This window comes from Channa argus, chromosome 11, assembly GCF_033026475.1.
Source record: "Channa argus isolate prfri chromosome 11, Channa argus male v1.0, whole genome shotgun sequence".
Classification (NCBI taxonomy): Eukaryota; Metazoa; Chordata; class Actinopteri; order Anabantiformes; family Channidae; genus Channa; species Channa argus.
In genome coordinates this window covers 24,136,529-24,161,204 of record NC_090207.1, presented here as the reverse complement: position 1 = coordinate 24,161,204, position 24,676 = coordinate 24,136,529, and the positions used below count along the sequence as shown (strand labels likewise).

At 40.2% G+C, this 24,676-nt stretch overlaps 1 protein-coding gene across 1 annotated transcript in view; it reads left to right on the top strand.

The window, feature by feature from the left end:
- The window catches only part of zmat4a (zinc finger, matrin-type 4a), a 132,105-nt gene that overhangs the window by 50,148 nt on the left and 57,281 nt on the right, over positions 1-24,676 (top strand). The window contains 1 exon segment of the mRNA XM_067522309.1: positions 19,985-20,141. Coding sequence (XP_067378410.1) covers positions 19,985-20,141 — 157 coding nt within the window.

Sequence of the window (24,676 nt, the reverse complement as noted above, 5' to 3'; positions counted from 1 at the left end):
CCCCCGCCCCTCCCTCTGCGTCGGAACAGCAGACAGATAAACAGCAGTGCCACATTTCGAGGCCAGTGAACAATGTGAAAGTGGAGTCAGAGGATGCCAACCTTTCATCTAACACAAAGCCACATTACGGAGTATCCGTTCCACCCCCAGCCCTCTTTTGTCATACAGATTGGAAGTACATGACGTATTTGACAGACACAATTATGTGGCCTGTCATTCCCTGTTCAATAAGTGCTGTGGTGGTGACGGGTGTTGTTAGCGTAGTGCAGCTCGAAGCAACTTCTGTTTCTCTTTGTCTCCACTGTGTGAAAAGAGAAACATGGTTTTTGAACATCAACTTCCAGAGTTCTGCCCACACTCACATATGCATCATGGTGCTGAGATTTAATGGTGCATGTGCAGGTTTTACATCGGATTTAATGTAGGTGAGGGTCCAAGAGCTTTTTAAGTGCAGTGTAGAGTTGGCGTTGGGAGACGGGGGAGGTGAGCAGAGGCTGCCGTGGAGAGATGGAGTGAAGGAGCTGAGCGGGCAGCTATTAGTCTGGAAATCTGGGATTCAGAACGAGATGATGACGCAGTTCATCGTCCAGCCCTGCTGTCCTGTATATTGCACTGTACATTTCCCCTAAAACACATCACTCTTCCTCTTACTTGTAATGTGTTCATTTTTTTCCCCCCTTTCCTGTTTTCTGTTATATTTCTACTCTTTCCTGTCACTTGCTTTCTTTTTTCCCTACAGTCTCCCAAACAGTCCTATCCCTTGCCTTGCTTCTTTTCACTTCCTTTCCTCCCCTTGCTTCACTTCGTCTCTGCCTTCGTCTTCCTCATTAATTTTATGCTAATCTCATTTGCTATTCTTTGCCTCCCTTTACGACTTCTTTCCTCTCCTCCCTACTTATCATCTTTCTTCTCATTTCCCTTATCCCGTTTATTCACTATCCTCTCTCCTTTCTTTTCTTCTGTAATATGGACAGGGCAGTCATGAATAGTGAATAGTATTCAGACCCCTTCGATTTTTGAACATTTATTTTGTGTTGTAAAAGTTTTTAAAATTAGAATAATTTGCAATTTTTGCCATCAATCTACACACAATATCTCCTCGTTACATACATACATATATGCATGTTTCTTGAAATAATACAGTACACACTTATAATAATAGTATACAGTTCAGAACTGTGTACAATTCAAAGAAATGTGTATTATTCCAAGTTTGAAATGGATTAATAGATGTTCAGCGCAGGACATTTAAGGGAAACCTAAATGAGCTGATGGTGAAAAAAATGGCATTAATCCTTTCATAGAGCTTAATTATGGAGTTTGGTTCAGTCCGCAATCTCTTGAGCCTTTCAGGACTAATAAAAGAGGCCGACCCCCAAACACACTGGGTCTTGACACTGAACGAGTCTTTTGCCACTTCGACAACCACCGCATGCAGCTGCCGTACAACTACAAGCAGACTTTCTTCTTGCTCACATTAAAGAGGCGTAAGCAGAGTTCTGGCAGGACTCTGGTAGCTCATCCCTCGGCATGATGTCCAAATGAAACTGCAACCAAATTTTTTTCATTGGCCATGATGTAATTTTGACAAACGGGGACAGGGAGACCTATGAATGCCGGCAAAAACAGAAGTTAACCTTTTCAGTTCACTCCATGATCCATACGTGGCTTTGGGAAAGGTCTCTGACTGTCTAACCTAAGCCCAGACTTTATTACTTCACAACATTTATGTAGATAGAAGAAGATGGCAGCTCACACACACTTCCCATCCATTCTGATGGGATCTGAGCAAATCTGTCAGGAAGAATTGGAAAAACCGCTCAAATGCAGGTATGACGTACCCCAAAAAAGGAATCAGGGCTGTTCTTACTGCCGAAGAGGCCTTTACACATTATTGTGTACTGTGTAAAGGTCGGGATACTTAATCTTAATGATCGACTTCAGATTTTAATTTAACGCAATTCATTTGCCAACAATTTTACGTTATCATATTAGGTTATTCTGTTTAGGTTGATGGGCAAAGATTTCTGCTTTTTAAATTAATTCCTCCCCCCTCCTTCGAATTCCTCTCACATCATACTTCTCCTCCCATCGAATTTGTGTAAACTTATTAGTATTTCTCTTAATGGGTTTTTGTGACACTGTATCTTGTTGACTGTTGTACCTTCTCTCCTGTGAGCCAGTGTTGGATGAAGTAAAAGTACAAATACACAAATATAAATTTACTCTAGTAAAAGTATAAGTACCCACGGACATTTCTACTTAAGCAAAATATAAATCAGTACTTATTTACTTTTACTTAAAGTAATAAATGTAAAAGTACTCTACAATTTTTGGGGGGCATTAACCAATCAATGGTAATAGACATAAATGATGGGTTGAATCAGTTTTAGCTATGATCTGATGCTTTTTTCCGTTTGATTCATGTTGTAACTGCATAGTGACAGAAACAGTTTAACAGCACTTGGATTTCAATAATAAAACACTGATACAACCACTGATAAAATGACAAGAAACCTGGAAATAAGCTCAGAATGAACTGAACAAAATATGAGAGTAAATGTATGTGGTTGCTCAGCAATATTTAGTTATTTGCAAATGATATAGTCCAAGTAAGCACAGCGGATGGTCACCGCGTAATCCCACTATGCATGTTGCTGCTTCCTTCAGAAGGAGAGGAGAACAAAAAAATCACTTCGGTGCATCAGTCATATGAATGTATAATTCATACACTAAGAACTCACATAGCTCTGCTTCACATCGGCCTCTTTCTGAGGTCATGGCACAAAGATGGAGAGGGAGGCAACGCCAAGTTCAGTTAAGAAAACTTTTGGAGCGCTGGTCGTTCTATCGTTGGATCGACTTTGACACCGCGTCCAATGATCCCATTTGAAGGCACATTTCACAATGAGTTCTGTAGCTCTATGTCTGGAAATAGACCATTAGTCTGGGGGTTTTGGCTGCGCCCTCCTGTGAATGCAGAACTCAGTAAACAGGCCAAACGCTGCACAACACACCAAAGAGTAAAAGTGCTGCACGTTGAGTACTGCTAGTATGTCAAAGATGTCTTTTAATTAACGATATGGATGGAGGGACTAACAGCCTACCTGGTTTAATTAAGTGATTCCTCTATCTCTTGTTACTCATTATCATAAAAAAAATTGACAAAATGCTAAATTAGGAAATGTGTAAAATTTCGTGATTGTAACATGTAACGCAACTTTGATTAGAAATATAGTGGAGTAAAAAATAGAGATATTTGCTCTTAGATGAAGTGGAGTAAAAGTCAAAGTAATCTTAATTAAATCTACTCAAGCAAAGTACAGATACGTGAAAAATGTACTGTAACAAAGTACTTGTCCTTCGTTACTGCCGTTCCACCACTGCTGTCAGTATGATAGTTTTATCACTTACACTGTAACTATGGCCAATTCCCATTCCATATTTTATACCCATACTCATTTTCAAGTGTTCACTGTAACCAAACAGGACATTCTGATGATCAACTTGATTTCTATTAGTAGTAAGCACCTGTTTTCTGTAAAATAGGGTTGATGTACCTGTTTGCCAAGCCTACCCCTAAATAATTTCCTTTTCGACACAGTTAAAGAGCAAATACAAAGGCGGTGATAACTGGATTACTTTTCTCTTCACAGAACTATCAAGTTGCAAATACATTAATACATTGGACATGTCAGTAAAATGTTCAGAAAAGCTTATTTACTGCCATAATATCTGATCTTGCAGTAAAAAAATCCAGCTTTGTGAACGCAGCATTGTTTTTTGGGGTAAATTTAGGCCTTTGCAGCACTTGTTCAAGGTTAGAGAAAGATTGTTGCCTGGCTTACTAATGAACAACCTTCAGACAACTTCAGAAACGATGGGCCCTCATTCACTGTGTGCAAATTACTGTCAGACGGGCTTAGACCAAGAACTGAGCCCTTAGAGATGCTATGAGAGTTAGAAACATGCCCCCACCAGGATACTTCGAAGGTTTGTCCCAACAAGTAAGACCGCAGCCAGGTTAGAGGAGATTAGAAGAGATCGGATACAGAGAGCAGGTGGTTGGATGGTTAGAGAGGAGGAGGGTGGATACATCTTCCTTAGTCAGAGTTAAAAATAATGTGAGCGATGCAGTGTTGGAAGAAGTTAGCAGGATGTCATCATCTGGAGGAGAGAACTGGGATCTGATGGCTGCCACTTTATTAGTAAAGAAGCAGGAAAAGTTGTTGGCAGTGAGAGAGGTGGATGGCATGATGTGGAGGTGGTGTCCGTGGTGTTGCTGAGCTTGTCCTGGTAGTATTCAGTCTTTGCCCTGGTGGCACCGTGAGACAAGACTCAAGCTGACCATGATACTCAGCAATGATAGATGGAGTCTTAGATTTGGAGCGATGGATTTATAGTTGAGGGACGACCAAGTCTAGAAGATATGGGGCAGAGACTATCCTGACAGGATGAAAGTGTATTGCAAAGGCTGTCTGTGGCTGCATCCGTATAGATCCTGTGTGGGTCCTGTAGTGGGGGCAGAGTTGCAGAGACCAGTAAAGAGAACTGCTCCAGATTGTGAGGCCTGAGCTTGCGGCAGAATGTTACAAATGTGATAGGACAATTCAAAGGTCTAGGGATAAAGAATGTGAGCTGAAAGAAGAAGTGATCCAATAAATGCAGAGGAGTGACCAAGATGTTGTCTGTGGTGCAGTTCCGAGTGAGAATGAGTTCCAGGTTGTTGCCAGCTTTGGATCGGGGTAGTGGAGACCAGTCTCAGGTCAAATGTATTTAGAAGAGTAAACACATCAGCCACCTGAGGTTTGTCCAGGTGGATTTTCAGGTCTCCCAAGGTGATGAGAGGAGTGCTGACTTCAGGGATGTGGGACAGCAGCATGGCAAGCTCATCGCAGAAGTTCCCCAGCTGAAGAGAAGTCCAGAAAAGAGGCCGGTGATAAAATGGTCTGGGTGAGGGTGCGCAGGTGAGAAATGTGTCGTCTTCTAGGAGAGGGCTATGTCTGCTACAGCATCTACTGAGGAGAACATGGATCTGCTAAAAACACAGTGAAAAAGGAAACAGGCTTTCCAGAGTAGAAAAGGGTGAATGTCAAGAAACAGAGGAAGTGCAAGAAGTTTCCCTAAGCTTCAGGGATTCAGCTCAGGTCCATAGTCTGACACTCATCGTCCCCCTGACATCATTGCCGTAAATTGTACCACGTCACTCATAAAAACGATGTTGCATTGTAACATAATCCACTAAGTGACTGCATAACATAATCTACATGACATAATCACAGTTGTGCTGTTGTTGCACAGGACCGTACTACTGATATTGTTAAAAGTACAATATTTACTGTACATTTGAAATCTAATAAAATATAATGTGATTTGCCCTCATGAGTAACGCTTCTTAGGTACCTTCACTACTGCAGCATCTAAACTGCACATTGAATGAAGTTTGTGAATGTTGACATTTCGTGAAGTGACTCACTAAAGTGCCTGTGGTTGAAGCAGCTACACAGTAGCTTACAGTATATTTTATTTTTCCCAGGGTGGCCTTTACTATTATTCCAGCTTGGTCTCTCTTCATATTTCAAAGCTGTTGGTAGTTTAGTGTGTGGCTGTCAGGCAGAATATGTGTTTTGTTTGCACTGGCTGCAATAACAAAGATGGCAGGGAAATGGGTCTCTGCATCGATACGATTGTTTTCCCAGATTCCGTGTCCATGATGCAGCTTGTCTTAGCAAGGGATTTAACGTGGAAACCGCTCCAGCTGAACTTTCCGGGCTGTCAGGTTTATGTGAGGTGACCCTGATGGCTTGTGTCATGCAAAGGGCTTGGGGGAAGGTTCCGCTCAGGGTTTCCGTTTAAGTCTAGGAGACTAGGAAGTGCTTTAGTCTTTTGAGAGTTTGAATGAGGTTTTTTAAATGATCTTATCATCCTACTCACAATACGACATAGAAATGATGTTCAGTAATCACAAGTGGTTCAATTGTATTGATTAATCAACACAACTGATGTATTTTTAGACAGTTTGCAGTTTTTACTACAGACTACCATTGTTTTTAGTGTGGGCAATACAATAAGGGTTTCCCTGAGCTGAGGCGGTGCTTTGTGTTATGTAGCAGGTAGTGGGTATGTAATCCTATAAGGGTAATAAGAGCCACAATTCCTTTGTTTTGAAAGGAGCCATTTCAGATGGTTTGGTCATCTTTTAAGAATGTGACCTGGACAGCCAAATAGTAGGATGCCCCAGGATAAACCCAGAACATGCTGGGCCGATTATATATCTCCTTTGCCCTCGGAACACCTTACAATCCTGCCACAGCAGGAAAATACAGCTGGGAGAGGACTTTTCTGGACTTCTTTACTGAACCTGCTGCCCTCGCGACCGAATAGATGTTAAGATGATGGATGGATGGATTTCAGTGCCTCTAAAAATAACAGCTGAGGCCCACTTTCCTTCACCCAACTTGAAACGAACGTTCAGTTCAGATTACGTTACCTTACTCGTTATTATACTCTGGAGTTTGTCGCTGTGTCGGGTTTGCCTTGATAGTCGGGCCGATGGAGGTGAGTTTGGATATAGTTTTCTCTTTAAAATGCCGCCCGAGCCTGGCTAACAGCAGCTCAGCTGAATATGGCATTTGACCCAACAGACACCGGCCACTACACCGTAATGTTCCCGCGGAATGGCGCAACATCGGTGGGAGGATCGTACGTTCCCGAAAGTGCAATGGAGGGTGTGGAGGGCGAACAATGTCCGTGTGGACATATCTGAACTCACCTGCATGTGTCCAACTATCAAAGCAAACCCGAGACAGCGACACTGTCATGGGCTGAGCCACTTATCACTTATCACCCATTCATAACCGAATGTCTTAGTGCACAAGAATGTAAAATTTTACACAATTTTACACGAACTATTTTACAATGCATCCACATTTTTTTAATCATAAAATACAGATACAAATATTTATTGCACCAAATTATCTCTATTTTCCAGTTGTGCTGATGAGGATTTGAACTTTGCAGCTGTGTGTGAAATGCTTTCCAAATTGTTCTTGACAGATAAATTAAACTGTGAAGAAAAACTCAACTAATAGGATTAAGTCAATGAGTATAAAGTCTGTGAGCCTATTCAATAAGTCATGCTGTATTGGATTTGCCTCGGGATGTGTTTTGTTATAGAGGTAAGGTTACAGACTCAAATGATTTTTATCTAAAGCTTATATATCCCAAGATACAGCTTGTTATGAAGAAGCAGTCCCTCACTTTATGGAAATATGTATCCAATGAGCCACAAATCTCAAAACATTGTTCCATGACACAGCCTTTTTCTCTAGGTAGCTTTACATGTTTTGCTGACTTCTGTCCTAAAACCCAACGTCTTTATTAGGTATCCGTCAAACACAAATACAGCTTCAGTTCATTTCAAGTGACACCCATTGTTGACAGTGAGTGTATTGTATGTAATGAGATGCCATCCTCCCGGACAGCACTCGTTAAATCTGCTCAAGGAAATGCACCCGCTCCCCATCTGCTTTTCACAAATCAGCTGCTGAGATCAGCCCACTAATGTGTCCAGTGCTTATTTCTAAGAGTTGAATTTCTGTAGCCTCTTGGTCTGTTGTGTGTCATCTTTTACTATATGCATTCAGGTCATGACGAGTTCTGGTTTATACACAACATTTTACAGCGTGGTCATTAACAGTGTAGTTTAGAGGAAAAATTTCTGTCTTTTGGACAGGTGGTCACTTTTTCTAATTACTTTGCCATAGCATAACATAAATACAGGTAAATGTGCAAATGTTGTGGTTACTGGCGCTATCCCAGGCTTAAAGTTACATGAAACCAATTTAGTTTGAATATTAGTTAAAAAATTGAGCTGTTGCATCATTATTAAAAAAAAGTCGAACTTAGTAGGATGTATATTGAACACAATCGCTGTGACAACTTTGGAGTGATTCAAATTGGAAACAGTTGCTTGGCACACTCCTAAAGTAGTAGAAACATGTCAAAGGTGCTAGGCAATGGGATGAAAAACATGAATATAGTTTAAACTTATTTTAAATGGGGCTATTTGATTGCATAGCGGCAGGCAAACACTGAAATACATTGGACACCTGATACCTGATACCCTATATTAGTATTGGTGCATACTTAAGTAAACGATGTGCCAGAAACTGCTGACTGCAGTTTCACAAGATTTTGTTGTGGATAATTAACCTCCTTAAATGATAAATCTTTACAGTTTTGGTGGTTTCTTGATTTATAGCACCACTATTAGGACAAAACATCCTCTTCGTAAATATCAAGTTCTAAAGGGAGGAATTTTACCGAGCAAATTAATGTCCCCATACTGTCATACCACATTTTGAATTGTGTGAGATTTCCTCTGACATCGCGTAACTCGGGCTTGTTTTGGATATAGTACATTAAGCACAACTATTCCCATAATTTAGATGATACTTTTACACAGAGAGCATTGGAATACAGAAACTAATTATAAACCTTATTCATAGTGGATTTTCTACTTCTAATCTGAAGACAATTTCTGCCACGAACCTCATCAGTGTTTGTTTTGCTTAATGTTACTGTTCAATAAATAGACAGATTGGAGGTTTTCATTCATTTCAAACTTCACCGTTATTACGGGCACAAACTGATGAGCTACTCGCACAAATGTAGGTTAAAAAAAAAACCTCATTCTAAGCTAAAGAAACGTAACTTATCACCATTATTTTAGGCTGATTACACAGTAATAAAAACATAACCATGAAGACTTTATTCCATGATCTTTACGTAAAAAGAATCGACCTCTTTGAAATAATTTGAAACTTCTAACTCACCATACTGTATACTGATTGTAGGTTGGCTTTTTGAGGCGGGATGACAGCATTTGTGACTAAACCCGGAGCAGCCTAACACATTGTTTCATCTCTGTTTTTTTCATGTGTCACAATTGCTTTTGGTTTGTTCTACAGTCTAACCTTAGGCCCTTGTTGAAAGGGCACACAAGAGAGGGCGCTACTTAAACTACACAGATGTGATGAGACCAGGCTGCGCTTATAAGGTGGCCCTGTCTAAAAATACACTCGGCAGCACCGCCTCCAGAGACTGTGGGAGTGCGTATGGCCTGGCACGGCCCAGCGTCTGAACCGGGTTGAGCTGATGTCATCTGACAACTGTACACGCTGCTGGTCATGCCAGATCGCTGTGATAACCTGCTCTCATGTGGAGGAGGATGGGGTATTAGTCAAGCAATAGGTTCTATAGGTTTTTGTAGTTTTCAGAAGTAAATATAGAATTATTGTTCTTCTCTTTTGCTATAGCCAGAAATGTTGTCAATGTCATAAAATCAAACCTGGTAGTGAGGAATTATAAGGCTGTAAGGAAGCTGCAGTTCTACCAGTTGGAGACTTGTTAAGCATCTGTGGTTTTGACCCTACACTTCACTAATGTGTAGATAGCAAGTGGGATTCCATTTAAGCATTTTTGCGCAAATTATGAAATGGGTTTTTACCCATTGTTGGCTCCAACACAGCAAGTGAATTATGGCTTTTCCAACATGTAAATTATCCCATAGAGTCTAATTCATGTGCACAGGAGTCCTATCAATCATACAGGTGTGATGCAAACAACCATTTAATTAGGATTGACATTACATGGGGAGGTGGGATTTGAAATATTCACTATGTTGGAGGCAAAAATACTGTGTTAAGTTAATCCTCATTTTAATTCTGTTTTTTAGCCCATAGATTTTACATTTTGAGAAACTGGCTTATAGGAAGAGTATAAGTATGCAGACTTACCTACGGTATAAGCAGTTTCTTTCCCTTTTAGGCAAAACAATGTATTAGTGAGGTACAAAGAAGAAGACATTGAGAGCGAAGTGCCATGAGAAGAAATGTTTCAGTTTTGGGGGATGGACAGTAAGTGCCACTCAGGAATAAAGGGAGCATGCTTTATGTGGATAGAAAGTTCCAGAAGAGTTTGGCCCTTAACATTAGGTTTGGATGTTTGAGTGAGGCAGCTCATTCCACTATCACGGGGCCACTGAGCCGAAGAGCTTTGGGATCTTTTGCTGTTTGATGTAGGGACCATCAGAATCCATTCATTGTCAAAGTGCAATGCATGAGACGGATTGTTGACCGGGACCAGGTAGGAAGGTGCAGTTGCACTGAGAGTTGAGTGTCAAAGATTTGAATGTGATGGGAGACACCAACGTAGTAAACATTTAAACGTCGTTGGGAGTTGTCTTTTTTAGTAAAATAAACCGTTTCATTCGGATCGTCTGGTGAGGTCTGATTGCACAAAACTCTATATACGTTTGTGGATCTTTATAATGCAAAGAAGCAAACACTGCTGCTTTCTTTGAGCCCGAGCTCATTTAAAAACGACTGTGGTGAAGTGGAAAACTGTCCTGGGATCAGACGAGTCCAAACTTTTTTGAAATCATAAGCGCAGTGTCCTCCCTAAATGTGCTAAACCACATTTTGCACATATTACAACAGCATAGCTGAGTGGTAAAAAAAACTGTCTGGGTGCTATACTGATCTGCATGCAGTCACTTATAATAAAACACGACAAAGCAGCCAAGAGAGAAAGCCCTGAACTGTCTTTCTCTCTTGGCATTTTGCTGCTGAAAAATGTGTATTATAGATCATATCATGTGTTATACTGGCTAAAATCCCACCAGCATTGAGTTAAATTACCATGAAAAAAAGTAATGTTAAAGTCATTCAAATGGTCAAGGTTGTCCTGTTACACTTAATTAACAGAAGGCATTTCTGAATTATTCACCAATGGCCTCAACATAGTGAAAGTTTCAAAGCTTCAGTCTGGTTCACATAATGCTGCAAAGTTGCGTCAGCGTATAAAAACTGGGCAGGATCACAGTAATATGGACAGTTAAAACTCTGCTTTCAAATGATGTCCATTCCTTTTGTGATCTGTATATAACGACTATGCTTCCAAAACCATAATTGCACAGCGTAATAGACACACAGGTGCTTACAGTTGTCTAGTGGGGGCCGGATGTAGTGCAGACTGTGAGCTTCCGATTAAACATGGAATTGATGCTGTGCTCCCGTTCAGACTATATTTCACAAATACGCTTCAAATTTAATTGAAAGTTTAATGTAAACTGCCAGAGTGCTAGATAGGTGATGAACTTTCCTTTGCAGAGATGCAGCATGAGGCAACGCTGCTAATCAAGAAAACAGCACTCCAATTTCAAACGTTCACTCCCAGGAACCATCAGTGCTCGGTTTCTGAACACAGGGAACATGTGCTTATGTGTCTCAGCATGTTGCACGAAAGCTGTTTGTTTGGTTTTGCATGTCTCCGAGCTGCGTTTGACGGCACCCCGTTAGACCATAGCCATGCCTACTAATAGAGGGGCAAAAACGAATTCACTGCCCTATTGTAATGTACTGTACCAGGAGCATTAGCAGTGTGAACAGTTTGTCTTTATTTAGCCCCGCATTTTGGGCATTTTGTACGCGGCTAAACGAGAACGCAGTTGGGCAATGCAGTACTTTACTAGCATGCTAATGATTACCAGGTATTATTTGTTTAACGACCCCCTAAGAGGATAAGCAGTTCAGGTAATAGATGGATTGATGCTCGCTATTAAATTTGCTAATTAGCCCCAAATACCAAGTGCAACAAAGGCTGAAAAAATTAGCTTTGCAGGTGAATGAATGTATTGAAGCAATCCAGATTTTGGTCTGACAGTGGTAAGGTACAGAAAATGATGGATTACTTAAACTATTACAGTTTATTTTGAAGATATAAAGGAAAAAAGGTCAAAAGCCTCCTGGGGCTCGAGGAGTCATATGAACATTAAAGAATGGAGGAATTATTATTGAGTTTGAGTTTCTGTACATAACCATTTTGCCTTACCTGAACAGAGCTAACCGTTACAGTTCTGCAGATTTATTTCAGTATTTCTGCCCCTTAACCCGATGGGATAATTTCTCCATCAGTCTCCGACCAAACACACAATTAGTTTGCGTCTTTGCATTATACTGAATTATCAATATATCCAATAAACATGTTCGTGTGAGTAGACTTGTGCAGATGACGGGTTCTGGTGTTTGCCTGTCAGTTTATTCAGATGCCAGATTCCATAAAATCAGGCCTGCAGCTCTGCCACCATATACTGGCAGTGAGATGGAGCAGTCACACTGGAGATGGCACAGGTGTCCCGTGTTCAGTTGCCTTGACTATACAAGAAGTGACTGCAGTCTTATGCTTCATTGCCTCGACCTCTCCGTGAGCAATATCCAACAGATTGCACACTTGGCGCACACGCACTTATAGCGAGTACCCACATTCCTTATGACGTGTATGAACACTGAATGTGTAGTATGGCCAGGTAGCAAAAGAGGCAGAGGAAAAGACCTCTGGACTTTTAAGATCATTGAGGTCACATTCCTGAGGCCAGAGCTCTGTTTGTCCCCTGTGACCAGTCAGTTTTGTTTGTCATCGTGAGGTAATTCTATATAGTGGTTTTACCGCATAAACTAGATGTAATTTATAAAGCGTTAATACTCACATTGAAAGTAAATACTAGTTCAACAGCTTTCGGGTTGTTTGCGCCACAGCAGAACTGCACGTTGATTTGGCATAAGTTTTTTCTGGATGCCCTTCCTGCCACAACCCTCCCAATATGCACTTTTTCACTTGAAAAGCAGATGGAGGCACCACAATCCGACACCACACGTTCAGTCCTGTGGTGTCTGATTTGTCTTTTTCCAAGCTTTAGAATTTCTTACCAGGTTGCTGCCGACAAGACAATTTAAGGTTTGAACAGTTGTTGTGAAGAAAAACAAAAAAAGCAGAGAAACAAAGATAAAAACTTTCACTTTAAACCTTCCAGATGTGGTCTTGTATTTAGCCTCATTTTTTTTTTTTGTTACCTTATGCGATGTGTTTGTCTCTGTATTTATTCAGTTATTCCATTATGTGCTAGCTGCCACACTAAAACTAGTTTGTTGACCGAAACAGCTGTATTCTGTTTATGATCTCTTTCCAGCTTGTGGATATGTCAGAAGTGGGGGTCTCCATTTCTCGTCACTTATAGAATCTCAGCTTCATGATCAACCAAACGCCCACACAGTCAACAAAGATCTTTACTGAGATCTACTCTTCAGCATATCAACCTTTTAAGTGTTAAGTTAAAACTTCTCACCACTATAAGATTTATTTTCATTTCCACAGCTAGTTCCTGTATTTTAGTTGTTTCCGGCATGAAACAGTCCTATAAACGTCATCTCTTATGTGTGACATTTGGAAGCAACGGAAACACACAAAGTAGAAAAAAACATGAAGGCACCTGAGAGTGTTCAATATGATATCGAATGTTTCCCAAAGTGATAATCTTGCCACTGCCTTAAAAACTATACGGCTCCCTGTAGAGGAAACCTAGACAAAAGTGCAATCCTATTTTAAATGTCCTCTGAGCTTCTTTGCGAAGGGGATGAATGTGAATTCTGTGAGGGAGGTGGGCCATTATTCCGAGTGAAGGGCCACAATTTGGTAAACTGCCTCAGCTTGCAGAAATCACAGCACAGCAGAATGAAGGCAGGAGCCCAGAGGTACAGTTCGTGTCTGAGGGAAATGAACCATTTAAAAAGGGGGTCTCCGAAAAAGGAGTCAAACAATGGCTGTAGAAAGAAAGTCATTTCCAGCCACACAAAGGTGTTAGGGAACTGACAATGTTGTCCCTACCGGGGCTACATACGACCCCCCCCCCCCACACACACCAATATTTGAGAGAAATATTAATATTTCACATTCACTAACTATTGCAGTGGAGCTTTTTTAAGGGAGGATGAAGCGAGGAACAGCTGAAAAAAAGCATACCTGGAATCAGTGGCTCAAAATTCAAATATCAAATCAGCTCAGAAAATGGGTGACGAGAAGGAGTTTGAAAGCAAATTTTTTTCACTTTAGCCACATGCTCCACAGTTTTACACCCCACGTACAAAAAGACGTTAGCATTTGCAGTGTGTGGACAGCACGGAGCACATCAACCTGACTGGGTGGTCTGTGACTTTTCCTGTGTTTCTCAGTACAAATGTTTGGGCTTGAATTTAGAATTTTAAGTAGCTTAGGGGACAGTGCACTCAGTGCCTTGCATTCCCAATGCAGAATTTAGTCTGAAGAGATGGTCGGAGTGTGATGTGTTGCTTTAAAAACTGCTTAACAATCCCAAATTATCTTCAAACCGATTTTGTTTTAGATGTTGTCAGAGCTCCTCATCAAGGTGAGAGCTCCAACAATAGAAAACTAATTTGGGTAGATATGTCAGCCTCGTGTGGTTCATTACAAACCGCTGGGCATGCAGTTATCACAGCTGTGCATTTTTGCTGAGTTGGTGTAACTTTTGAGAATATCCTCCTGAATCCCTCTGCAGGGTCATCCACAGAGTGAACCTGCTGTTCACAATTATTTTACATTGCGGAAAGCTTAGATAAAGATGTGAGAAGCCTAACCTCGTGAAGAGGCAGCAGATGTTGGATTAAGACAAATGTGTCAATCAGTGATCCTCATGCAAGAATATTTTTATATTCTTATCCTACATCTCTTCTTTTCCTTGAGGCTTGCTTGTACGGTTCTTTTTAGAACACACTCAGCAAACCGCCCGGATGTGAATTAACACCAGCATTTAAAACATTTCACAGCAAACATTTGCCGTGAAATCTGCTCATCTTAATTGATTTTGCAAGGGCAAAGTAATGTTAATGGCTTTATGTTAAGTTTAACTTTAGCAAATGCTGACACCTGAGTTTACATTGAGTACCAATAGGAAGCTGTCTTGACAATGCTGACCTTTAAAGGAACGGAGAGCTTAGTCCACATCCGAGGACGCTATTGCAGCCTGATAGCTGTAAGAAATAACCCTCCTCCATCAGAGTGTCAATGCCTCCACAAAGGGAAAACAACTTCAGGGTAATGTTATGTTAGAAGACAACATAAAAACTAAAAAGTACATACAGTGACATCAGACATGTGCTTCTTCATTATAACGTCATTAAAACGCACATCGTCTTGAACTAGAGTTGATAACTTCCTCTGCCTGTGTCCATTGGCCCGTTTCCTTCAAATCCATCCAAACTCGATTTGTGGATTGATACTGTTGTATAAGTTCCATTCACTGTTGCTTCAATGCTTAACATTGAAGTATTACTATGTGGGAAATAGTATTCACAGTATAGTATTTGGTCTGTTTGTAGAATCCCCCTCATACATGAAGATTGCAGTGTCCAAACATTCAAACTTTACTCCAGTGGTGGATGAAGTACTCAAAAACTGAACTTAAGTAAAAGTACAAATACACAAACAAAAATTTAGTACAACTAGTAAAAAAGTAGTACATGATTTATATTTAACTTTATTTTTGGGGGGCATTAACCAATCAATGGTAATAAAAAGCAGTTTTAGCTATGATCTGATTCTTTTTTCCGTTTGATTCATGTTGTAACATCGCATAGTGACACAAACAGTTTAACAGCACTTGGATTTCAATAATAAAACTCTGATACAACCACTGATAAAATGACAAGAGACCTGGTAATAAGCTCAGAATGCACTGAACAAAATATGAGAGTAAATGTATGTGGTTGCTTAGCAATATTTAGTTATTTGCAAATGATATAGTCCAAGTAAGCCACAGTGGATGGTCACCGCGTAATCCCACTATCCCACAGTCATATGAATGTATAATTCATACACTAAGAACTCACATAGCTCTGCTTCACATCGGCCTCTTTCTGAGGTCATGGCACAAAGATGGAGAGGGAGGCAACGCAAAGTTCAGTTAAGAAAACTTTTGGAGCGCTGGTCGTTCTATCGTTGGATCGACTTTGACACCGCGTCCAATGATCCCATTTGAAGGCACATTTCACAATGAGTTCTGTAGCTCTATGTCTGGAAATAGACCATTAGTCTGGGGGTTTTGGCTGCGCCCTCCTGTGAATGCAGAACTCAGTAAACAGGCCAAACGCTGCACAACACACCAAAGAGTAAAAGTGCTGCACGTTGAGTACTGCTAGTATGTCAAAGATGTCTTTTACTGTAATTAAGGCTGTGGATGGAGGGACTAACAGCCTACCTCCGCCTGGTTTCATGAGGCGATTCCTCTATCTCTTGTTACTCGTTATCATAAAAAAATGGACAAAATGTGTAAAATGTTGTGATTGCAATGGAACTATGATTAGAAATGTAGTGGAGTAAAAAGTAGAGATTTTTGCTCTTAGATGAAGTGGAATAAAAGCCATGTAGCTTTAATTAAATCTACTCAAGTACAGATACGTGAAAAATGTACTTACTCATTAATGTCTATCACTACTTAACTCCAAGAGGCTCTCAAGTGAAGTCATGTGGCACATCACATGTCTAAGCCAACTATATTGGCTTAGTGAAGAACTGTGAGATACAGTCAAAACCTCTAGTGACCTTTGCGCTTTGATTCCATGTAGTGCATTTGAGCCTGGTGAAGGTCAAACATCCACAGTCAGTGTTAGTTGTCACTCCAAAACCGAGTGACAACTTAAAATGTCAATGCTGTGCTAAAGCCCTGTTTCCACTGCTGCCAAGTTAGCAAAAACATCACTTACTGCGGTGTATGTTTGTGACTAAATATGGAAGTAGTGATCTCACTCACTTCCTAGGAGATTCCAGTTGTGCTTTGTTCTCTTCCCCTGTTGCTTTTGCCTGTGAAGGTCACATTACTGTGTGTGTGTGTGTGTGTGTGCAGGTAAAGCAGCAGCAGAGACTGTGTTTAGACACTGTCAGTCCTCAGACTTCGCACATGCTCAATAGGCTGCATTGTCTACAGCTACAGGATGTTGCATGCATAGCTCTTTTTTTTTTTTTTTTGGCAGGAATACCCATGCATGGATGTCCTATTTCTTCTTTGTGTGCCTTAGGGTGATACACATAAGTAGAGAGTGTTCCCTGACCTCCGGATTTAGCCCAGGCATTATCCAGGGCTAAAACCAGGATCAGTCCAATCCAGCCAAGGCGAGCTGCAGTATAAAGCTACTACTTCAAGGAGCAGTGAAGCCCGTTGACTCCAGGGTGAGAAAAACAATGTTGCATCTTAGGTGGAGACTCTGCAAGCTTGAGCACGTTGACGCCACCAATACAGTGCTTCAGTTAAACCGAGATAGAAATGTGCAGCACAGCACTTGTACCAAAGAGAATTTACCGCTTGCAAATCAAAAAGATTATTTTATTACGCTTCATATAAATAGGAATAAGACAGAATCTCCTCCTCCTCAAAACACACACACACACACACACACACACACACACACTCCCTCTCTGTGTGGGTTTACCCTGCCCTGCCCTGCATCAGTTACATATTCAGAGAAATGCAGCACAGCAGTATATTCTGCCAATACAGAAGTCCAATTATTTCTCACTGTTAGGTTGAGATTACACACACACACACACACACACACACACAGACAAAAATGAAGCCCAGCATACATGACTGATGACATATGGCAGCGGTTGGATGATTTGAGTTTCAGATGACTCATTGGTTTTCTGAAACCCAGAATGCAAAATAAATAAGAAAATTATAACTATGTTGCTGAGCTTATCAGGGATTTCTCCACATTCCCAAAGTTAGATAATCATTTTACATAATGATTTGAAGTTTGTTCATTATACTTGCGAATGTCAATCTGGCAACGTACACTTACCTTGCGCTTCATTAATTACATTTCCCTGCAATTAGTTCCTCATTTATACAGTTTTAATTAAGCATGAAATGATGTCTCCTTCCTATTCGTAGGTGGCATCTCATCTCCTGGTATATTTTGGTCTCATCCTGAATATATATTTGCTCATTATAACCATGAAATCTTGCAAATATGATGAAATAGTGGCCCTGCTGCTGCTGCCCTAGTGCCTGACGGAAGTGTGTGTGTGTCTGTGAGTTTGTACACACGTGTTTGTTAAACACAGACAGTGCTAAGGGCAGCTGCAAAAACTGTGTGTGTCAGAATGACTCAGAGTTCAGCAGTGTTCTTCTGTTATCACACTGTGAGACACACACACACACACACACACAGGGTCATCCACCAATCCCGCAGTTCGATCCCCGGCTCGAAGTGCCCTTGAGCAAGACATTGAACCCCAAATTAGTTGCTCCCGGTGAGTGTTGGCCATCTGCATAGCAGCTCACCATTGGTGTTGTGAGTGTGTGTGATTGTGAGTGTGAATGGCTGAATGAGAAGCAGTGCTGTTTGAGGCCCAATAGGTAGAAAGGTGCTATATAAGCGCAGACCATTTACACACACACAGCCCCACTTTAATCATCTCAAAGGACGTTACATTAACTTGCATCCACCTTAAAATATAATTATTTACACTATAACGGATTTGCTCCCAAGGAGAAGTGCAGTCTCTACAAAGTGATTGTGTAAACAGATTTATGTCTACATGATATGACTGTTACAAGATCACATGCTTTACATCAACACAGAGAGAAGTGGTCTCTGTCAGATTACAGCTCAACACAAATAGCATTTCTTTCAAGTGTCTAATTGGAAATAGCAGCGTGGTAGCCTCTCATGTTCACATGTATACAGGCCACTGTTTAAGTTTGGCTGTTTTTGTTGTTCAGCTTAATATGATAATTTATGGATGTAGTGAGAGAGGACATCACACCACATATTCAGTGTAAGAGAAGAGAATGTGGAGGATAGGGTTAGATGACTGGCTGTGGCCACCCCTAAAAAGGAACAGCTGAAAGGAAAAGAAGAAGATAGTAATTTCATTGTCTTACCCAATGACAGCTAAGATAGGGCCCCAGCCCCCCTGTGACCCTGAACAGGATAAGTGGTTACAGTTAATAGATTCATTGATGGAGGGATGGGCATCCACTGGGGAGCGGGAGGGTGAAGCCATGGCTGTCAAATTCTGCCAGAACTGTATGGGAGCCCCTTTAAAAAGAGGTTGGCAACAAGCACTCTTGTTGCATCATCGTTTATTTTTACACTGCATTCTAGAGCAACATGCAAGTGGCAGTGATGTCACTGGCAGCGGTTACATCTATATGGAGTCTCTGGCAACTCCATCGTTTTCCGGATTAACAATAAGGAGGATGTGTTTTTGCATCCAATTACATGGCATTTAATTTGCTACTTTTCTGCTCTTGCTTGTGATAGTCTTTAACAGTTTGGGCAATACAATTGAGCTAAACCTCTGCACCTGGTTTTCTCTGCAAGGAGAATAAAAAATGATAGAGTTTTAAATGTTACCAATATCGAAAAAGCACTATGTGAATGATTACTTCCAAAGTGATTGTTCCCATACTTGTACAAAGCAAATCAGACAGTATCTTGCTCCCCTGCAAGTGTAAGATTAAAAACTATGAAGTTGACAATGACTGTGATTATCTCAGACTTTTTAACACCACCTTATTCTGCTGATTTGTATTTATTTATTTATTTTGCACTATTAGCGTTTGGGTGTTTCACTTTTAGCTCACTGACTGTGAGGTCATGGAGTTCACCTGCCTTGCCTCTTGCCTCCAGCCTGCATATGTCCACCCATGACCTTGCCTGCCTGTTTTCCTCTCCTTCCTCTCACATCTCAGTAAAAACAGTAGCATCTACCTCTGCGTGGTACGTTGGTCCGTGTCCTCTGCATTCTCTCGGCATAACGTGCACAGATGGAGTCCCAGGCATAAGTCCACTATCAGCCATTTTTGCCCTACCGTCACCTGTGGAAATACAATGTACTACATTTGAATCCCATCCAGATGTAAATGCTTCAGGTGAAGAGATTGCACCGCCTCCCATCTGTACAAGAATTTGTACATATCAGTCACGTTCTGGGTGCACTTATCTTTTTGGAACTCTACACTGTACTTGCCACACAATAGAACATGTTTTATTTATTCCTGATTCAAGGATAAATAAATGTTGCAATGGACTAATTTATAATTGATGTAACTTGTGTTTTTTAGGGCGGTGACGAGGGCGACGTGGACAAGAACAAGTGCTGCACGCTGTGTAACATGTCCTTCACCTCAGCAGTGGTGGCACAGTCACACTACCAGGGTAAAATCCACGCCAAGAGGCTAAAACTGCTACTTGGGGAGCAGCCTGCCATTACAACCAAAGGTATAGACATTTTTCCCTAAATGCATTGTTGGCATACACAATAAAGGAGCTACTTGTTTCCAATGTGAACAAAACAAATTAAGGAGTGAGATGCAAGAGACGACACAATAGGTGTTAACGTCTGGAGGTGTTGTTATGTACTTGTAAAGTGTAACAAACCCTCATAGATAGTTTTTAAATAATGATGTAGCACTTGTGTGTTCTCCCCCGCTTCTCCAACACTTGTCTCTGATTTGGTGTGTTCTGTCTTTTCTTTTCTGTTTAAGTTTTATAAGGTATGAATCAGTCCTAAACTTTATTAAAACTATGCGAACACATGAATTGAGCAGTTCTACACTGATAGAATTAACTCGAGAAAGAAACTTGAGAAGATTTATACCGTTGCAATTCATTTATTTAATGCATCGGGAATCACATTTCTTTTCAGGTGTTACATGAGTTTAATTGGGTCCAAATAAAGCAACTGCTATTTTTACACTGCAATACTGTCTAAAAGTGTTCTATTGAGATAATACAGTACTATGAGGTCTTTAAGTTAGAACGGAGATTGACTATTAAAGGCTTTGTATAGCATTTGAAATGAGGTGAGCCAATTGCAAGGAGCTAATGAAGGAGAAATATGATTCAGTCACATTTGGGGTTAACTTGACTTCCTTAAAGGGAATTGCTGTTTAAACGCTTTTAACAAATGCATGGACTAGTTTGGTGTTTCTATTGTTTGGGCAGGTGAAAGAAGGCTGTTTCTGAGATTTTTTTAAATGTGTAAATGGAACATTTTCTTGTCAAAAACCAAAAATTTCTAAAGGTAACTTTATGGTTGGACACCATATTTTTGAACTCTTTAGAGCCCAAATTTTTTCTAAATTAAGGAGCATGTAATCACAAGACGTCCAGTCCTTTATATATTACAATAGGCATTTATGAAGTGTTTCCTAATACAGTTGAATGACAAGTGGAAACATGTAGGAATCTGTGTACTGGTAAATATGAAGTTTAGGGGATAATTATCCTACATGTGGCTCATCATTATGTCTGGAAACAGGTGAGAAAGAGCCTAGTTAGCTTAAACTTAAGTTTACCTTTAAGAAAATCTGCCCGCAAGCACTTCTAAGGTTTGCAGACTCTAAACCCAGTGCTCGCTGTTTTTCCTAGTTTCCACTCGAATTATGTCTGGATGCTTTGCAATGTTGGAAAATGTGCAAAAAAAACCCAACTTCGATTCTTTTAAGATGAACTTGCTGCCTCCCAATCAACAGAGCAAATGAAGTGAACTGAAAATAAAACAATATTGAGTAAGTAATCTGGAGGTTTTAATTGCCCAAGAGATGGAACTGATCAAGCATTTCCAGCAAACCAATGAGTAATTATAATAGAACACTGTGAATTTTAAGGCAGACAATACAAATGTAGAGAATATAAACGAAGCCACATTATAGCCAATATTTTGCTGACTACGTTAAACTCATCCTGGGGCTGTTTTTAGTTGGAGATACATTATTTTTACAGGAATGGTTCAGCGATTTCAATGCCCACAGGCTTTGTCCTGTAAACATGCCACTCATCAACTAAAGACACTTAACTTTTTAGATCTGATGACAATGTTTAGGACATCGAAGCTGAGTAATTTAAGGAAGTTACCAGCATTTTCCTTCAGCATTGACCACATCTGGACATGGTTCTGGTCCTGACTTTGAACTCATAAATCACCAGACCTCTGTTGGAGCAATAGATAATGTGTAGCATACTGTAAAATTCAGAGATTTCCTAGAAATTGGGAGTCTTGGTCATAGTGGCCTCATATTTACCCATCACTTCCATCATTTTAGTTGGACATTTGCCAGCTGTGTTCCACTTACTCTCTCTGCCTCCACCATTATTTATGTGCTGACCTTGAGGTACGAGCACTGTACTGTACTTTCTCCTCCTTCACCCTCCAGCAAACAACACAAAAGCAGAAGTGAAATGATGCAACGTAAATGCAAGTGATCCGCAATACATTTTCAGATCTTAGTCATTTAATGTGCGATACACAGTGAGGTTGGAACTTTTGAACTCTAAAAAGGCGTCTTTGTTATCTGACCACCTGCATCACCATTTGGGTTGCAAGCGGACATTGCCTCCATATCATACTGTAGTTCCAGAATGAGGATGACTTTTTTTTTTTAAAGCTATTCTAACATGCAATGACATCAGATGTGTGTGTGCTGACTTTAGTACCACCAGCAGCTCACTTTACTTTGTAAGATGTGATGCAACTCAAAGTGTTAATGCCTCTAACAACTCCAGAGAAACACCTGGCTACCCAATGGGTTATCGTTTTGAATGAGTTGCAAATTTTGTGTTGACAAAGGTTCTTCTGTTCTAATGAAGCGTTTCTAATGCACAGCTGTTAAAAGCTTGTTTTCTAGTGTTTTTAGGTGTCACAGTGGAAGGAGGTCAGACTTGGGTGTCAACAGTACTTCCTCCTCTGCGTCTTCATTTTCAACACAAGCTCTGGTTTGAAAGATATTTCCATCTGATAACACCCTGTAGAAATTTGTATAGTTATGTTTTTTGGGAAAGATGCTTATAGTACCTTTATCAGGCAAGTGGTCAAATCAAATCAAAGTTTATTTAAATAGCACTTTCCAAAAACCAACAGGTTGACTAAAGTGCTTTACAGTAAAAAAAAAAACAGATTTAAAATGCAGAGATGTAATTAAAAACAATAATTTACAGAACCACAGATAAATGCTGGAATTACTAAAAACCAAGGAATCGATAAAATAATTGAGCTACCCGGTCTAAATATAAAATGCACCATAAAAATACTGTAAGACACAAAAAAAAAAACACAAGCCAATCTAAAAATGGAAATACATAAATAGATGAATAAATACATATGGTGTTTTACTGCTCCACTAAATAACCGTCTTTTTAAAAAGGTGTTTTTTTAAAGTTCTGATTTAAAAGACATGGAATCTGGGGCCGGACGCAGCTCTGTAGTGGCAGATTGTTCCGGACTGTAGGTGCACGGTCAGCCCATCTCTTCTATCTGGTGCGAGCGACTGCCAATAGGCTCTGCTCCTGTGAGCACAATTATCCAGATTGCCTATATGGCTTTAAGAGGTTGGATAAATAAGGTGGAGCAAGATCTTTTAAGTGCCTTAAAAACAAAAGCTTAAATCTTAAAATTGATCCCGGACTTGACTGCTAGCCAATGGAGAGAAGATAAAATCGGGGAAATATGCTCATGGCTTGGAGTATTTGTTAGAAAACGTGCTGCAGCTTTCTGTACCAGCTGCAGACGCGCTAATTACAGTAGTCCAATCGTGAGCAGATAAATGCATGAACTGCCTTTTCTAACTCCCCTCTGCTCAGAAACGGCTTAACCTTTGACAGCAATCGAAGCTGGAAAACGCTGGACTTGATGTGATTTTCCAGGCTCAGATTGCTGTCGAGGATGCCCCCAAGATTCCTCACAGATTGTTTAATTAGTGGGGAAATTGAGGTCAGATCATGGAAATGTTTTTACCAAATTAAAAATATTTCCTTTTTTGTGTCATTTAGTAAAAGGACGTTTTGTGCCATCCATGGTTTAATTTTGTTCAAACAAAGAACAAGAGATTGTACTGACCCATAGGATTATTTGGATAGATAATACAGATTATTCCGGTATTGAAGTTAGTCCATAACAAAGGAGTTCAAAATGTGAAGACATATCAGCCATTCCCTTGTCACTTTTATGAATGCGGATGTCTACATGCAGTCAAGCATATGATTTTTAGGAAACTGTTGTGACACTAAAGGACAGTTGTGGAACTATGTAGGTGAGAAACGATTTCCTTTAGTGCAGGCTGGTTTTCCCCTATATAATTTGAATGTAAATTAAATGTTAAGACTTGAACAGTACCACAAATCGCCTCCAAAACTACAAAGTATCCATATCTAATAGAAATAGTACTTCTTGTAATTTTAATTTAACATTAAAAAGGAAAAACTGTCCGTATAACTCTCTCATAGATTTGTTTCAGTGTTACCATTGTGCAAAAACTAAATTCTGCTGTGCTTGCTGCCATTTTCATACAAATGCACCTGTAAACTTGTTTAAGGTTAACTGGCCTTAAAATCAGACAGGGCAAAGTGTAGTGAAGGAAACAATTTGTGTGGTTAAAAAAAATGGACTAAGCTTTAGTATTTTGTTAAAGAAAAAGTTACATTGCATTACATTATAACCAAGACAAAAAAAAAAGAAAGTATATATATCGATGTTAAATAAGAACTCGCTTGCACATTAGCCGGGATGTTCCCTGGTGGTCCTGCTAGCATGTTAGCTCCATTGTGTTTACATTAGGAGGTCAGAGTTCAAAAATCACAGCTCTCTGGTTGGCTGGAGGAACAGTGACGTGATTGGCTGATTATTCCCCCCCACCCCAAAAGGATCCATGTGGCTGAAAGAATTTGTATCCCCAGGATGAGATCCACAGATGATCCACTCAAGATCCAGAAATCTGTAAGTCAGTATTTGTACTTGCAAAACAAGATTTGTACTTGGG